This window comes from Physeter macrocephalus, chromosome 21 (assembly GCF_002837175.3).
Source record: "Physeter macrocephalus isolate SW-GA chromosome 21, ASM283717v5, whole genome shotgun sequence".
In the NCBI taxonomy this organism is placed as follows: domain Eukaryota; kingdom Metazoa; phylum Chordata; class Mammalia; order Artiodactyla; family Physeteridae; genus Physeter; species Physeter macrocephalus.
This window is the reverse complement of record NC_041234.1, coordinates 2,581,699-2,595,391: the sequence shown is the minus strand read 5'-3', so window position 1 is coordinate 2,595,391 and position 13,693 is coordinate 2,581,699. Positions and strand designations below refer to the sequence as shown.

The 13,693-nt window shown below is 41.2% G+C and overlaps 1 protein-coding gene across 1 annotated transcript in view; it reads left to right on the top strand.

Annotated features, from left to right (window-relative positions):
• The window catches only part of BEND2 (BEN domain containing 2), a 119,106-nt gene that overhangs the window by 34,373 nt on the left and 71,040 nt on the right, over window positions 1-13,693 (top strand). Inside the window, exons 4-6 of the mRNA XM_028482885.1 lie at window positions 4,590-5,004; window positions 6,436-6,561; window positions 12,208-12,357. Coding sequence (XP_028338686.1) covers window positions 4,590-5,004; window positions 6,436-6,561; window positions 12,208-12,357 — 691 coding nt within the window. The remainder of the gene's footprint in view (window positions 1-4,589; window positions 5,005-6,435; window positions 6,562-12,207; window positions 12,358-13,693) is intronic.

Here is a 13,693-nt window from a genome sequence, read left to right as displayed (position 1 = left end):
TGTGGGATCTTCCCGGACCGGGGCACGAACCCGTGTCCCCTGCATCGGCAGGCGGACTCGCAACCACTGCACCACCAGGGAAGCCCTGGGAGTTGATTTTTGAGCAGTGCTCTCCCCTGCTTGCTTTACATCAGCATCCACGATGAACTGGGTTGACACTGCTCTGCCAGGGCCTTCTGCTAAGACATGCCCAGGTTCCAAAGTCACAGCTAAGGGATGCTCTCCATTTCCCCTAATGTGCTAGCTCCCTCCTTTCTTCAGCGCCTTCCCTTACCAGTCTAGACCACACGGTGCAGCACTTCCATCTGTTCTTTTTTAATCCTCGCCCAGCACCCCATTTAGTAAAACCCCAGCCCTGTCCAGGCTGGGAAGCAGAGGGGAGGACCTCCACTGGGGACTGGTGATCCTCAGACAACCCCAATCCTGTTCTCTTATTTCGTGGCGAAAACGGAGGGTGTGGAGCAGAAATCCCCTGCAAGTCCTGATTCCTCTCCCCACAGCCCTCACACTTGCCTGGATCCATCTCTGACGACCTCCTTCCTGACCACTGGAGTGGGAAAAGTGTTTCCTCTGTAAGGCTAACACCTCTGCTGGTTTCTGCATCTGACCCTCTTTCCCTGTGCTCAGACGCCTCCCTTCATCCCCCTGTCTCTTGTGTCTTCAGCCTCTGTCTCCATCACTCTCAGTATAGTCATTCTCCCACAGGTTTAAAAAACCACTTCTTTTTGCCTCCCATCCCTCTAGAGCTGTCATCCTCTCTCTCTCTCTCTCCTTCCCATCATAACCCAGCTCTTTGATCGTCATTTATGTTCACTTTCTAAACATTTGACTTCCTGTTTTCTGTTTGGGTGTTTAAAATTTTTTTTATTGAAGTATAGCTGATTTATAATATTGTGTTAGTTCCAGGTGTAGAGCGTAGTAATTCGGGGTTTTTGCTGATTATATTCCATTATAGGTTATTATAAGATTTGGGGCATAATTCCCTGTGCTCTACAGTAAATCCTTGTTTATCTGTTTTATGTATAGTAGTTGATATCAGTTAATCCCATACTCCTAATTTGTTGGGTATTTTAGAATATACTGTTCCTTCCGCCCTGTATGCTCCTGTGTACATCTCTACCTTGTGAACACCTTCTCGTCTTTTCATTCTCAACGCAGATACCTCCTTCTTCGCAAATCCCGCCACGACTGCCGGCCTGGCTTAGGGCTTGCTCTTCTGTGCACGCTTAGCCTCTTGTTCTTATCTGTATCGTGGCAACAATAATACTAATAGATGATTGAGCCCTCTCAGACCAGTCATCATGTACTATTATTATTATGTTGGTTTTAATACTGTAGCACGTTGTTTTGTCCTCAACAGAACTGAGAGAGGTTTTCATCCCGATTCTATCTATAAGGAAATTGAACAACAGAGAAGTTAAGTAACTTGAACCCAAGTTACTTGGGTTCCCCCAGAGCCTGTGCTAGTTATTCAGGGCTGAGAGCCAGTGGGTCTCGCGCTTCATCGTGCATCAGAATCACCTAGAGGGCTTGTGAAAACACAGATCACTGCCCTCGATCTCAGAGTTCCCAGTTCAGTAGATCTGAGGTGGGAGATTTTTCATTTCCAGCAAGCTAGTAGTGGGAGTTGATTTTTGAGCAGTGCTCTCCCCTGCTTGCTTTACATCAGCATCCACGATGAACTGGGTTGACACTGCTCTGCCAGGGCCTTCTGCTAAGACATGCCCAGGTTCCAAAGTCACAGCTAAGGGATGCTCTCCATTTCCCCTAATGTGCTAGCTCCCTCCTTTCTTCAGCGCCTTCCCTTACCAGTCTAGACCACACGGTGCAGCACTTCCATCTGTTCTTTTTTAATCCTCGCCCAGCACCCCATTTAGTAAAACCCCAGCCCTGTCCAGGCTGGGAAGCAGAGGGGAGGACCTCCACTGGGGACTGGTGATCCTCAGACAACCCCAATCCTGTTCTCTTATTTCGTGGCGAAAACGGAGGGTGTGGAGCAGAAATCCCCTGCAAGTCCTGATTCCTCTCCCCACAGCCCTCCACTTGCCTGGATCCATCTCTGACGACCTCCTTCCTGACCACTGGAGTGGGAAAAGTGTTTCCTCTGTAAGGCTAACACCTCTGCTGGTTTCTGCATCTGACCCTCTTTCCCTGTGCTCAGACGCCTCCCTTCATCCCCCTGTCTCTTGTGTCTTCAGCCTCTGTCTCCATCACTCTCAGTATAGTCATTCTCCCACAGGTTTAAAAAACCACTTCTTTTTGCCTCCCATCCCTCTAGAGCTGTCATCCTCTCTCTCTCTCTCTCCTTCCCATCATAACCCAGCTCTTTGATCGTCATTTATGTTCACTTTCTAAACATTTGACTTCCTGTTTTCTGTTTGGGTGTTTAAAATTTTTTTTATTGAAGTATAGCTGATTTATAATATTGTGTTAGTTCCAGGTGTAGAGCGTAGTAATTTGGGGTTTTTGCTGATTATATTCCATTATAGGTTATTATAAGATTTGGGGCATAATTCCCTGTGCTCTACAGTAAATCCTTGTTTATCTGTTTTATGTATAGTAGTTGATATCAGTTAATCCCATACTCCTAATTTGTTGGGTATTTTAGAATATACTGTTCCTTCCGCCCTGTATGCTCCTGTGTACATCTCTACCTAGTGAACACCTTCTCGTCTTTTCATTCTCAACGCAGATGCCTCCTTCGCAAATCCCGCCACGACTGCCGGCCTGGCTTAGGGCTTGCTCTTCTGTGCACGCTTAGCCTCTTGTTCTTATCTGTATCGTGGCAACAATAATACTAATAGATGATTGAGCCCTCTCAGACCAGTCATCATGTACTATTATTATTATGTTGGTTTTAATACTGTAGCACGTTGTTTTGTCCTCAACAGAACTGAGAGAGGTTTTCATCCCGATTCTATCTATAAGGAAATTGAACAACAGAGAAGTTAAGTAACTTGAACCCAAGTTACTTGGGTTCCCCCAGAGCCTGTGCTAGTTATTCAGGGCTGAGAGCCAGTGGGTCTCGCGCTTCATCGTGCATCAGAATCACCTAGAGGGCTTGTGAAAACACAGATCACTGCCCTCGATCTCAGAGTTCCCAGTTCAGTAGATCTGAGGTGGGAGATTTTTCATTTCCAGCAAGCTAGTAGATGGTGTTGATGCTGCTGGTCCACGGAGCGCACTGAAACCCACTGCTCCAGGCTGCTGATCACTTTCTCTGTTGACCGTCTCTCTCCAGCTAAAATGGGAGTTCCTTAGGGTAGGAGCTGTTTTTTTTTCCTTTTTCTTTCTTTTTTCTTTTTAATGTCCACATTCCCAGCATCTAGCAAAGTAGTTCTCACAGGTGGTAGGCCTTCAATAAATGTTTATTTGAATGAATGAAGTAATGCTTCTGGCCTTTTAAGTGTATTTTCGCCCGAATGAAATTTCTGTGTATTTCAAGAGTTCTCCGATTTTATCAGTCACGTACTTGATTGGCATACGGGGGCCGCGTACTCAAAGGTTTTGTAAGGTTAATTGTTAATTGCATGACTTTAAAATACTGTGAAGCCAAAGGTCACATCCGTTGTATTTGGCTCACTGTTCTTCCCAGAGTGGACCCCTCACTGCCTATTAGTTTATACCATCATTATATGGAAAGAGGCTCTTTGGCCTTTTAGCAGATTTGAAAATTTCTTTCCTAAAATAGCACCTTCCTTGATGTAAAATGACTCCATCATAAACGTGATGGCTTATAGGAATTGTGGTACATTTGCTTTCCAGTATTCAAGCTTCTTAAAATGCCTGTGTGACATGGAGTAGTTGAGTGGGAGGTTTGGGGCGCCTTATCTCAGCCAGCTCGGCTCTGGGTCACCAACAGCCAGGCATCAAGTGGGAAACGAGATTTCTGACGGCTTGAAAACTTTTAAACTTTCACTTTGGCTTAGTGGTATTTTCTTATATGTTACTTTTGTTTCAGAATAGGAACTACTAAAAATGTTTTTTTTATGACAGGATGTGCAAGAACTTATTGAAAACACGAATGGGCAGGTTAGCCACCTTTGTGGAGTCGTTTCACAAATGCAGCATTCTTTGGAGAAACCATTGTTGCCTAACTGTGTTATAAGAAGATTTTTACTACTTCCATAAACCTCTACTTCCTAGAGATACCAATCAGTTAGAAGTGAGAGAGAACTAATAACTCTGAGATTAGCAAGAATGATCTATACTTACTTTAGCAGTAGGTTGGAGAATAACCTCTCTTGGAAGAATGCTGAAGTCTAGGTTTGAGACATGATACTGAATATTTTTATGTTTGTAACCATAATGTATAACATGCAATCAAAATGTAGGGTTGAAGAGGATTAAAAATCATATAATCAAAATTCAGCATTTATACTTGACTATGGAAAATGATGTTGCAAGGAAAACAGGTATTAATGCTTTTACTGACTTTTCAATTCTTATTTTTACTCACAGATGATTTATACTGAATTTGTGTCATTTTAGAGGTCATCTGGATTTACACAAAAAAAGTTTTGATTGTATACTTCATGGAGAAATTACAGAAAGGAGCTTAACCCGTTCTGTTCTTTTACCCTGGACAGGGAGATGGTAGCCCATCTTTACCTGTGGAAAGGCAGGAAGACAATGCCGGGACCAACCCTGTAGGAACATCTCTTCAGTCAGCAGCACTCCCTGAACTGCAGCAGCCGGTCCTCAGGGAGAGTCCACCACTGCCCAGAATTGTCTCCACATACTCATTAGAGCCGTGTTTCACACCACGCAGCCCGTCTCTTGGGCTTCCTGTTCTATCCTCCTATCTCAGTGAAGGTGCCAAAAGTACCAACAGTGTTGTCTCATCTGCCCAGGCTACTGTAGCAGTACCTGTAGCAGTTCTGCCACAAGGAGAACCCAGTCTGGCAGATACCTCTGAGACAGTGAACTACTCAACTATAATGGGAAATAACAGCATGGGCCCAGACACTGCCTTGCCATTTCTCTGCATCCCTCCCAATACTGGTGAGTTTGAAACGGCACACATTACAAATAGCATCCTGTAATCTATATTCAAAAGCATCCTTAATGCAAACTAGTGATAGCTATTTTTTAATTAGAAGTTTTATATTGAGATAGTTATAGATTCACATGTAGTTGTAAGAAATAATACAGAGTGATACCCTTTACCCAATTTCCCTCAGTGGTAGCATCCTGTAAAACTATAGTAAAATATCACAACCAGGATATTGACGTTGATATAATCCATGGATCTTATTCAGCTGTTCCCAGTTTGACTTGTATTCATTTGTGTGTGTGTACTTTTAGTTCTATGCAGTTTTACCATATGATAAAGTTTGTATGTCCACCACCATAGTCAAGGTACAGAATATTTCCATCACAAGGATCACTTGTGTTGCCTTTTTATAACCACCCATCACCCTCTGGTGACCCTGCCCTCCCTATTCCCCTATCCCTAACTCTCCCTATTCCCTTATCCCCTCGGTACTCAGGCAACCACTGATCTATTCTCCATCTCTAGAACTTTGTCACTTCAAAATTGTTATGTATTTGTAGGCATATGGTATGTAACATTTTGATATTGGCTTTTTTCACTAAATATAAGTCCCTAGAGATTAAAGCAAGTTGTTCACTAGTTCCTTCCTTTTTATTGCTGAGTACTGTTACTTGGTATAGATGTGTCATAGTTTAACCATTCATCTGTTGTAGAAAATTTGGGGTTTTGTTTTCTAGTTTTTCACTATTAGGACTAAGACTGCTATGAATATTCATGTACAGGTTTTTGTGTAAACAGAAGTTTTCATTTCTCTGACATGAATACCCAAGAGTTCAGTTGCTGGTTATATGTTAACTGCGTGTTTAGTTTTATGAGAAACTACCTGTTTTCCAGTGTAGGTATACCATTTTGCATTCCTGCCAGCAATGTATGAGTGATCCAGTTTCTCTGGAGCCATATTTCTGCTCTTTCCATTGTTCTTTCTTCCTGCTGATGCTTCCTGATTCCTTCTTTCATCATATCCTATCTGGTAGCAGATTTTCTTTTTTCTTTAAGAGTAAATCTGCTGGGGACAAAAATCTTTTTTTTTTTTTAAACATCTTTATTGGAGTATAATTGCTTTACAATGGTGTGTTAGTTTATGCTTTATAACAAAGTGAATCAGCTATACATATACATATGTTCCCCATATCTCTTCCCTCCTGCATCTGCCTCCTTCCCACCCTCCCTATCCCACCCCTCCAGGTGGTCACAAAGTACCGAGCTGATCTCCCTGTGCTATGCGGCTGCTTTCCACTAGCTATCGATTTTATATTTGGTAGTTCCTTTGTGTGAGAATGTCTTCATTTCCCCTTCTTTCTGAAGGATAGTTTCACCCAGTATGGAATTCCTGGATGAGAGTTCTTGTATTACAGCCGTTGAAAACTTTTTATTTATAGAAGTGTCAGGAAAGGCAGAAACCAGCCTTGGAAACAGCACTGAGTCAAGGTACTATCCAACTTTTTTGGGAAATGACAGTGGCCAGGATACTGCCTCTTCATCTATCTTCATCCCTCCCAGTTTTGGTGAGTTTGAAATGATACATATTACAAGTAGCACTGTTTAATTCAGATTCACTAACATCCTTAATGCAAGTCGGTGGTAGCTCTTTTTTAAATTAAGCTTTTCATTTTGAGGTAATTTTAGATTCACGTGTAGTTGTAAGAAATTATACAGAGCTCCTATTTGTGCTTTACCCATTTTCCTTAATAATACCATCTTGCAAAACTATAGTACAGTATCACAGCCAGGATACTGACATTGGTTAAATCCACATTTGTGTGTGTGTGTTTAGTTCTATGCAATTTTATTCCATGCCTCAGTGTATTTGCCCACCATCACAGTCGTGATACAGAACGTTTCCATCATTCCCACAAACACCCTTCATATTGCCCTTTTATTAACCACAATCACCTCCCTCTGGTCACCCTTTCCTCCCACCCTGCCCCGTCCTAACCCCTGCAAGCCCTGAACTGACTTTCCTTTCTATAATTTTGTCATTTGAATATTGTTATTTAAATGGAATAAAATACTATAGAACCTTTTGGGCATGGCTGTTTTTTTAACTGAACATAATTTCCTGGAGATTTATACCAGTTGTTGCTTGTATCAAGAGTTCCTTCCTTTTTATTGTTGAGTACTGTTACATGCTATGGGTGTATAACTGTTTATCTGTTCGCCCATAGAAGGACGTCGGGAAATTTCCAGTTTTTGGCTATTACAAGTTTAGCTCTATGAACAGTCCTTTACCAGTTTTTGTGTAAACATAAGTCTACATTTCTTTGAGATGAATGCCCAAGAGGGCAATTCTGGGTCATATGTAATTCCATGTTTAGTTTTAGAAGAAACTGCTAAAATTATTTTTCAGAGGAGCTGTATAATTTTACCTTCCACCCATAATATATGTGATATAATTTTTCTGCATGCATATTTCTTCACTTTCCATTGTTCTTTCTTCTTGATGCTCAAAGATCCATTCTTTTATCATATTCTTTCTGTTTGAAGATTTTCCTTTAGCCTTCCTTTAAGGGAAAGTCTGCAAGAGACAAGTTCTTTTAGTTTTCCTTCATGTGAGAATGTATTTATTTCCCATACATTAATGAAGGATAGTTTCACTATGTATAGAATTAATGACTGAGAGTTATTTTCTTAAGCATTGAAAAATGTTTTTCCTGTAGCTATGCCAGAAACAGCAGAAACCAGCCTGGAGAACAACTCTGAGACAATGAGTTACCCAACTTTATTGGGAAATGACAGTGGCCAGTGTTCTTCTTTACCTGTCAACCTCCCACCCAATTTTGGTGAGTTTCAAATAATGCATACTACAAGTAGCACTGTTTAATCTAGAGGTGTCAACATCCTTAATGCAAGTTAACGGTAGCCCATTTTTTAAATTAAACTTTTTATTTTGAAGTAATTTTAGATTCACATATATTTGTAAGAAATAATATAAAAAGATCCCTTTTACACTTCACCCTTTTCTCTCAGTAATTACATCTTGCAAAATTAGTAAAATATCACAACTGGGGTATTGCCATTGATATAATACACAGTTGTTATTGAGATGTCTCCAGTTTTACTTGTAGTAATTTGTGTGTGTTTATTTCTGTCTGATTTCATCACATGAGTAGGTGTGATATTCACCAACACGGTCAAGATACAGAAACATTTCCATCACCATAAGGATGCCTCTTCTTGCCCTTTTATAGCCACACCCACCTCTCTCAGGTCACCCTTTCCTTCCCCACTGCTTGTTCCCCAGCCCCTGGCAAACACTGGTCTCTATAATTTTGTCACTTCAAGTATGTTATATAAAGGGAGTCTTACAGTACGTAAACTTTGAGGATTTTTTTCACTCGGCATAATTCCTTGAGGATTCATCCATGTTGTTGCATGTATCAAAACATCCTTCCCTTTTTAAAAAAAATTTATTTATTTTTGGCTGCTTTGGGTCTTCGTTGTTGCGCGCAGGCTTTTCTCTAGTTGTGGCGAGCGGGCTTCTGATTGCGGTGGCTTCTCTTGTTGCAAAGCACAGGCTCTAGGTGCGTGGGCTTCAGCAGTTGTGGCTCATGGGCTCTAGAGCGCAGGCTCAGTAGTTGTGGCACATGGGCTTAGTTGCTTCGTGGCATGTGGGATCTTCACGGACCAGGGTTCGAACCCGGGTCCCCTGCATTGGCAGGCGGATTCTTAACCACTATGCCACCAGGGAAGTCCCTCCTTCCTTTTTTTTTTTTTTTTTAAATAAATTTATTTATTTATTTTTGGCAATGTTGGGTCTTCGTTTCTGTGCGAGGGCTTTCTCTTGTTGCGGCGAGCGGGGGCTACTCTTCATGGCGGTGCGCGGGCCTCTCACTGTCGTGGCCTCTCATTGCGGAGCACAGACTCCAGACGCGCACGCTTAGTAACTGTGGCTCACGGGCCCAGTTGCTCCACGGCATGTGGGATCTTCCCAGACCAGGGCTCGAACCCGTGTACCCTGCATTGGCAGGCAGATTCTCAACCACTGCGCCACCAGGGAAGCCCCCCTCCTTCCTTTTTATTAATGAATAGTTTTACAGGGTTTCAATATGCAGTAATTGTTTTTAACCATTTAGCCATTGAAGGACATTAGGTTTTTTTTCCCTTAGTTTTTGGTATTAAGACTAAAGCTGCGCTACCCTGGTGGCGCAGTGGTTGAGAGCCCGCCTGACGATGCAGGGGACGTGGGTTCGTGCCCCGGTCCGGGAAGATCCCACATGCCGCGGAGCGGCTGGGCCCGTGAGCCATGGCCGCTGAGCCTGCGCTTACGGAGCCTGTGCTCCGCAACGGGAGAGGCCACAGCAGTGACAGGCCCGCGTACTGCAAAAAAAAAAAAAAAAAAAAAGTAAAGCTGTTATCAACACCCATGTATTGGTTTTTGTATATATGTAAGTTTTAATTTCTCTGTCATGAATGCCAAGAGTGCAATTTTTGAGTCTTATGGTAATAGCATGTTTAGTTTTATAAGAAAATGCCAGTAGAGAGGCTGTACCATTTTTTTTTTTTTTTTTGGCGCTACACGGGCCTCTCACCGCTGTGGCCTCTCCTGTTGCGGAACACAGGCTCCGGACGCGCAGGCTCAGCGGCCATGGCTCACGGGCCCAGCCGCTCCGTGGCATGTGGGATCTTCCCGGACCGGGGCACAAACCCGTGTCCCCTGCATCGGCAGGCGGACTGTCAACCACTGCGCCACCAGGGAAGCCCTGTGCCATTTTTCTTTTTACTTTTTGGTTTTTTTAAAAAACATGTTCAGGTTTTTCCTTCGCTTTATTTTTAAAAAAGATTTATTTATTTATTTAACTTATTTTTGGCTGCATTGGGTCTTAGTTGTGGCACGCGAGATCTTTCGTTGCAGCGCGGGCTCTTCGTTGCAGTGCGCGGGCTTCTTTCTAGTTGTGGTGCGTGGGTTTTCCCCTCTTTAGTTGTGGCGCGCAGGCTCCAGGGAGCGTGGGCTCTGTAGTTTGCAGCACGCAGGCTCTCTCGTTGAGGCGCGTGAGCTCAGTAGTTGTGGCGTGCGGGCTTAGTTGCCCCATGGCATGTGGGATCGTAGTTCCTGACCAGGGATTGAACCTGCGTCCCCTGCATTGGAAGGCGGATTCTTTACCGCTGGACCACCAGGGAAGTCCTGAGGCTGTACCATTTTTCATTCTCACCAGCGATGGTCCAGTTTCTTCACATTGATGTTTCCATTCTTCCTATTGTTCTTTCTTTCTTCCTGATGCTCCAGATTTCCTTCTTTCATCGTATCCTTTCTGTTTGACAGATTCTTTTAGTTTTCCTTTGTTTCGGAATGTTTTTTTCACCTTTTACTTGAAGGATAATTTCACTTCATGTAGAATTCACGGTTGAGAATTCTTTTCTTTCAGTAGTTGAAAAATACATGCTTCTAGAAGCTCCAGGAACAGCAGAAACCAGCCTGGAAAACAGCTCTCAGACAATGTATTACCCAGCTTTACTGGGAAACATCAGTGGCTCAGATACTGACTCTTCATCTCGTTACCTCGTGTCCAGTTTTGGTGAGTTTGAAATGATATATATTATGAGTAGCACTGTTTAATCTAGATCCATCCACATCCTTAATACAAGCCAGTTGCAGCTGTTTTGTTTCGTTTTTTTCAGTTGCAGCTCTTTTTAAAACTTTTTGGTATAATTTAAGATTCACATGCAGTTGTAAAAAATAATACAGAGAGATCCTATTTATGCTTTACTTATTTTCCCCAATTACTACACGTTGCTAAACTACGGTACAGTATCACAACCCAGATATTGACATTGATACAACCCACAGACGTTATTGAGGTGCCTCCAGTTTTACGTGTATGTGTGTGTGTACACTTTCATGTGTATATTTAGCACTATGCAATTTTATCACATAAATGAGTCCATCACAGTCAAGGTAGAGATCATTACCATCACTCAAGGATCCCTTGTTATTGCTTTTTTACAACCATACCAGCCTTCCCTTCCTCCAAGACCCATCCCTGACACCTGGCTACCATTGATCTCTTCTCCGTTTCTATAGTTTTGTCTCACGTTGTTATATAAGTGAAATAACATACTGTGTAACCTTTGGGATTGGTTTTTTTCACTCAGTCTAATTCCCTAGGGACTCATCCAGTTTGTGGCATGTATCAATAGTTTATTACTATTATTGCTGAAGAGTATTCCATGCTATGGATATACAACATTTTAACTCTTCACCTGTTGAAGGGCATCTGGTTTTTTTTTCAGGTTTTGGCTATTAGGAGTAAAGCAGCTATAAATATTCCCGTACACACTTTTATGTAAATATCAGTTTTCATTTCTTAATAGTTCCTTTCTATTAATGAAGAGTTTTCCATGGTATATATATATGCAACAGTTTTTTTAAAAAAAACCATTCACACATTGAAGGACATCTGTTTTTTTTTTCTAAGGTTTTTGATACTACAAGTGCTGTTAACATTGATGTACTGATTTTTGTGTAAATATAAATTTTCATTTCTTTGTCATGAATGCCAGAAGTGCAGTTGTTAGGTCTTATAGTAATAGCATGTTTCTTTCTTTCTTTTCTTTTTAAAAAAATTTTTATTGGAGTATAGTTTATTTACAATGTTTTGTTAGTTTCTGCTGTACAGCAAAGTGAATTGGTTATACATATACATATATCCACTTTTTTTTAGATTCTTTTCCCATATAGGTCATTATAGAGTATTGAGAAGAGTTCCCTGTGCTCTACAGTAGGTCCTTATTAGTTATCTATTATATATATAGTAGTGTGTATATGTCAAACACTTGTGCTTTTAATTCCAAACTTTCTCATCTCCTCTGGAACCATAGCATGTTAGTTTTATAAGAAACTGCCAAACAGTTTTCCAGAGAGGCTGTACCATTTACATTCCCAGCAGCAATGTGTGGGTGATCCAGTTTCTCTCCATCCATATTTCTGATCTTTCCATTGTTATTTCTTCTTTCCTGATGCTCCAAGATTTCTTCTTTCATAATATCCTTTCTTTTTTGAAGATTTTCCTTTAGCTATTTTTAAGGGCAAATCTGCTAGGGAAAATTAAAAAAATCATTTTTCCTTTGTGTCAGAATGTCTTTCTTTCTCACTTGTTCCTGAAGGATAGTCTCACCCAGTATAGAATTCACAATTGAGAGTTGTTTTCTTTCAGCATTTGAAAAAGTTATACTAACAGAAATGCCGGGAAAAGCAGAAACCAGCGTGGAAAACAGCTCTCAGACAATGTATTACCCAACTTTGGTGGGCAATGAGAGTGGCCCAGATGCTGCCTCTTCAACTCTCTCCATTCCACCCAATTTTGGTGAGTTTGAAATGATAACATATTTCAGGTAGCACTGTTTATTCTAGATCCATCAACATCCTTAATGTAAGCCAGTGATAGCCCCTTTTTAACTAAACTTTCAACTTTGTGGTAATTTAAGATACTCATGTGGTTTTAAGAAATTAATACAGAGTGATCCTGTTTATACTTTACCCATTTCTCCCAACAATAACATCTTGCAAAACTGTAACAATATCACAACCGGGATATTGACACTGATACAATCTATAGATCTTATTGAGATTTCCCCAGTATAATTGTATTGATTTGTGTGTATGTGTGTTTAGTTCTATTTGATTTTATCACATGAGTAGGTTTGCTATCCACCATCCAGTCAAGATACGGAACATTTTCGTCACAATAAGGATGCCTCATCTTGCCCTTTTGTAACCACACCCACCTCAGCATGATTCCCTGGAGATTCATCTGAATTATATCAGTAGTTCCTTCTTCTTTATTGCTGAGTACTGTTCCATGGTGTGGATGTACCACAGTTTGTGTTTTGATTTATAGTTGTAGAACATCTGTTTTTTTTTTTTTTCCAGTTTTTGGTATTACAAATAAAATTACTATGACCGTTCCTGTACAGGCTTTTGTGTAAACATAAGTTTTGATTTCTCTTAGATAAATGCCCAAGAGTGCAAATGCTTGGTTGTATGGTAATTGCATGTTTACTTTTGTAAGAAACTGCCAAACACTTTTCCAGAGTGGCTGTACCATTTTACTTTCCTGTCAGCAATGTATGAATGATCCAGTTTCTCCATATCCATATTTTTGTTGCTTTCATTGTTCTTTCTTCCTTTTTCATGCTCCAAGATTTGTTCTTTCTTTTTTTGTCACTTTGAAAAAGAAAATTTACTAAATGAAGCAGGAGGTTGGAGGGAATGGGTTATAATTTTTTTAAACATCTTTATTGGAGTATAACTGTTTTACAATGGTGTGTTACTTCCTGCTTTACAGCAAAGTGAATCAGTTATACATATATATATGTTCCCGTATCTCTTCCCTCTTGCGTCTCCCTCCCTCCCACCCTCCCTATTCCACCCCTCTAGGTGGTCACAAAGCACTGAGCTGATCTCCCTGTGCTATGCGGCTGCTTCCCACTAGCTATCTATTTTACATTTGGTAGTGTATATATGTCCATGCCACTCTCTCACTTTGTCACAGCTTACCCTTCCCCCTCCCCATATCCTCAAGTCCATGCTCTAGTAGGTCTGTGTTTTATTCCCGTCCTACCCCTAGTCTCTTCATGACATTTTTTTCCTTAGATTCCAAATATATGTGTTAGCATACGGTATTTGTTTTTCTCCTTCTC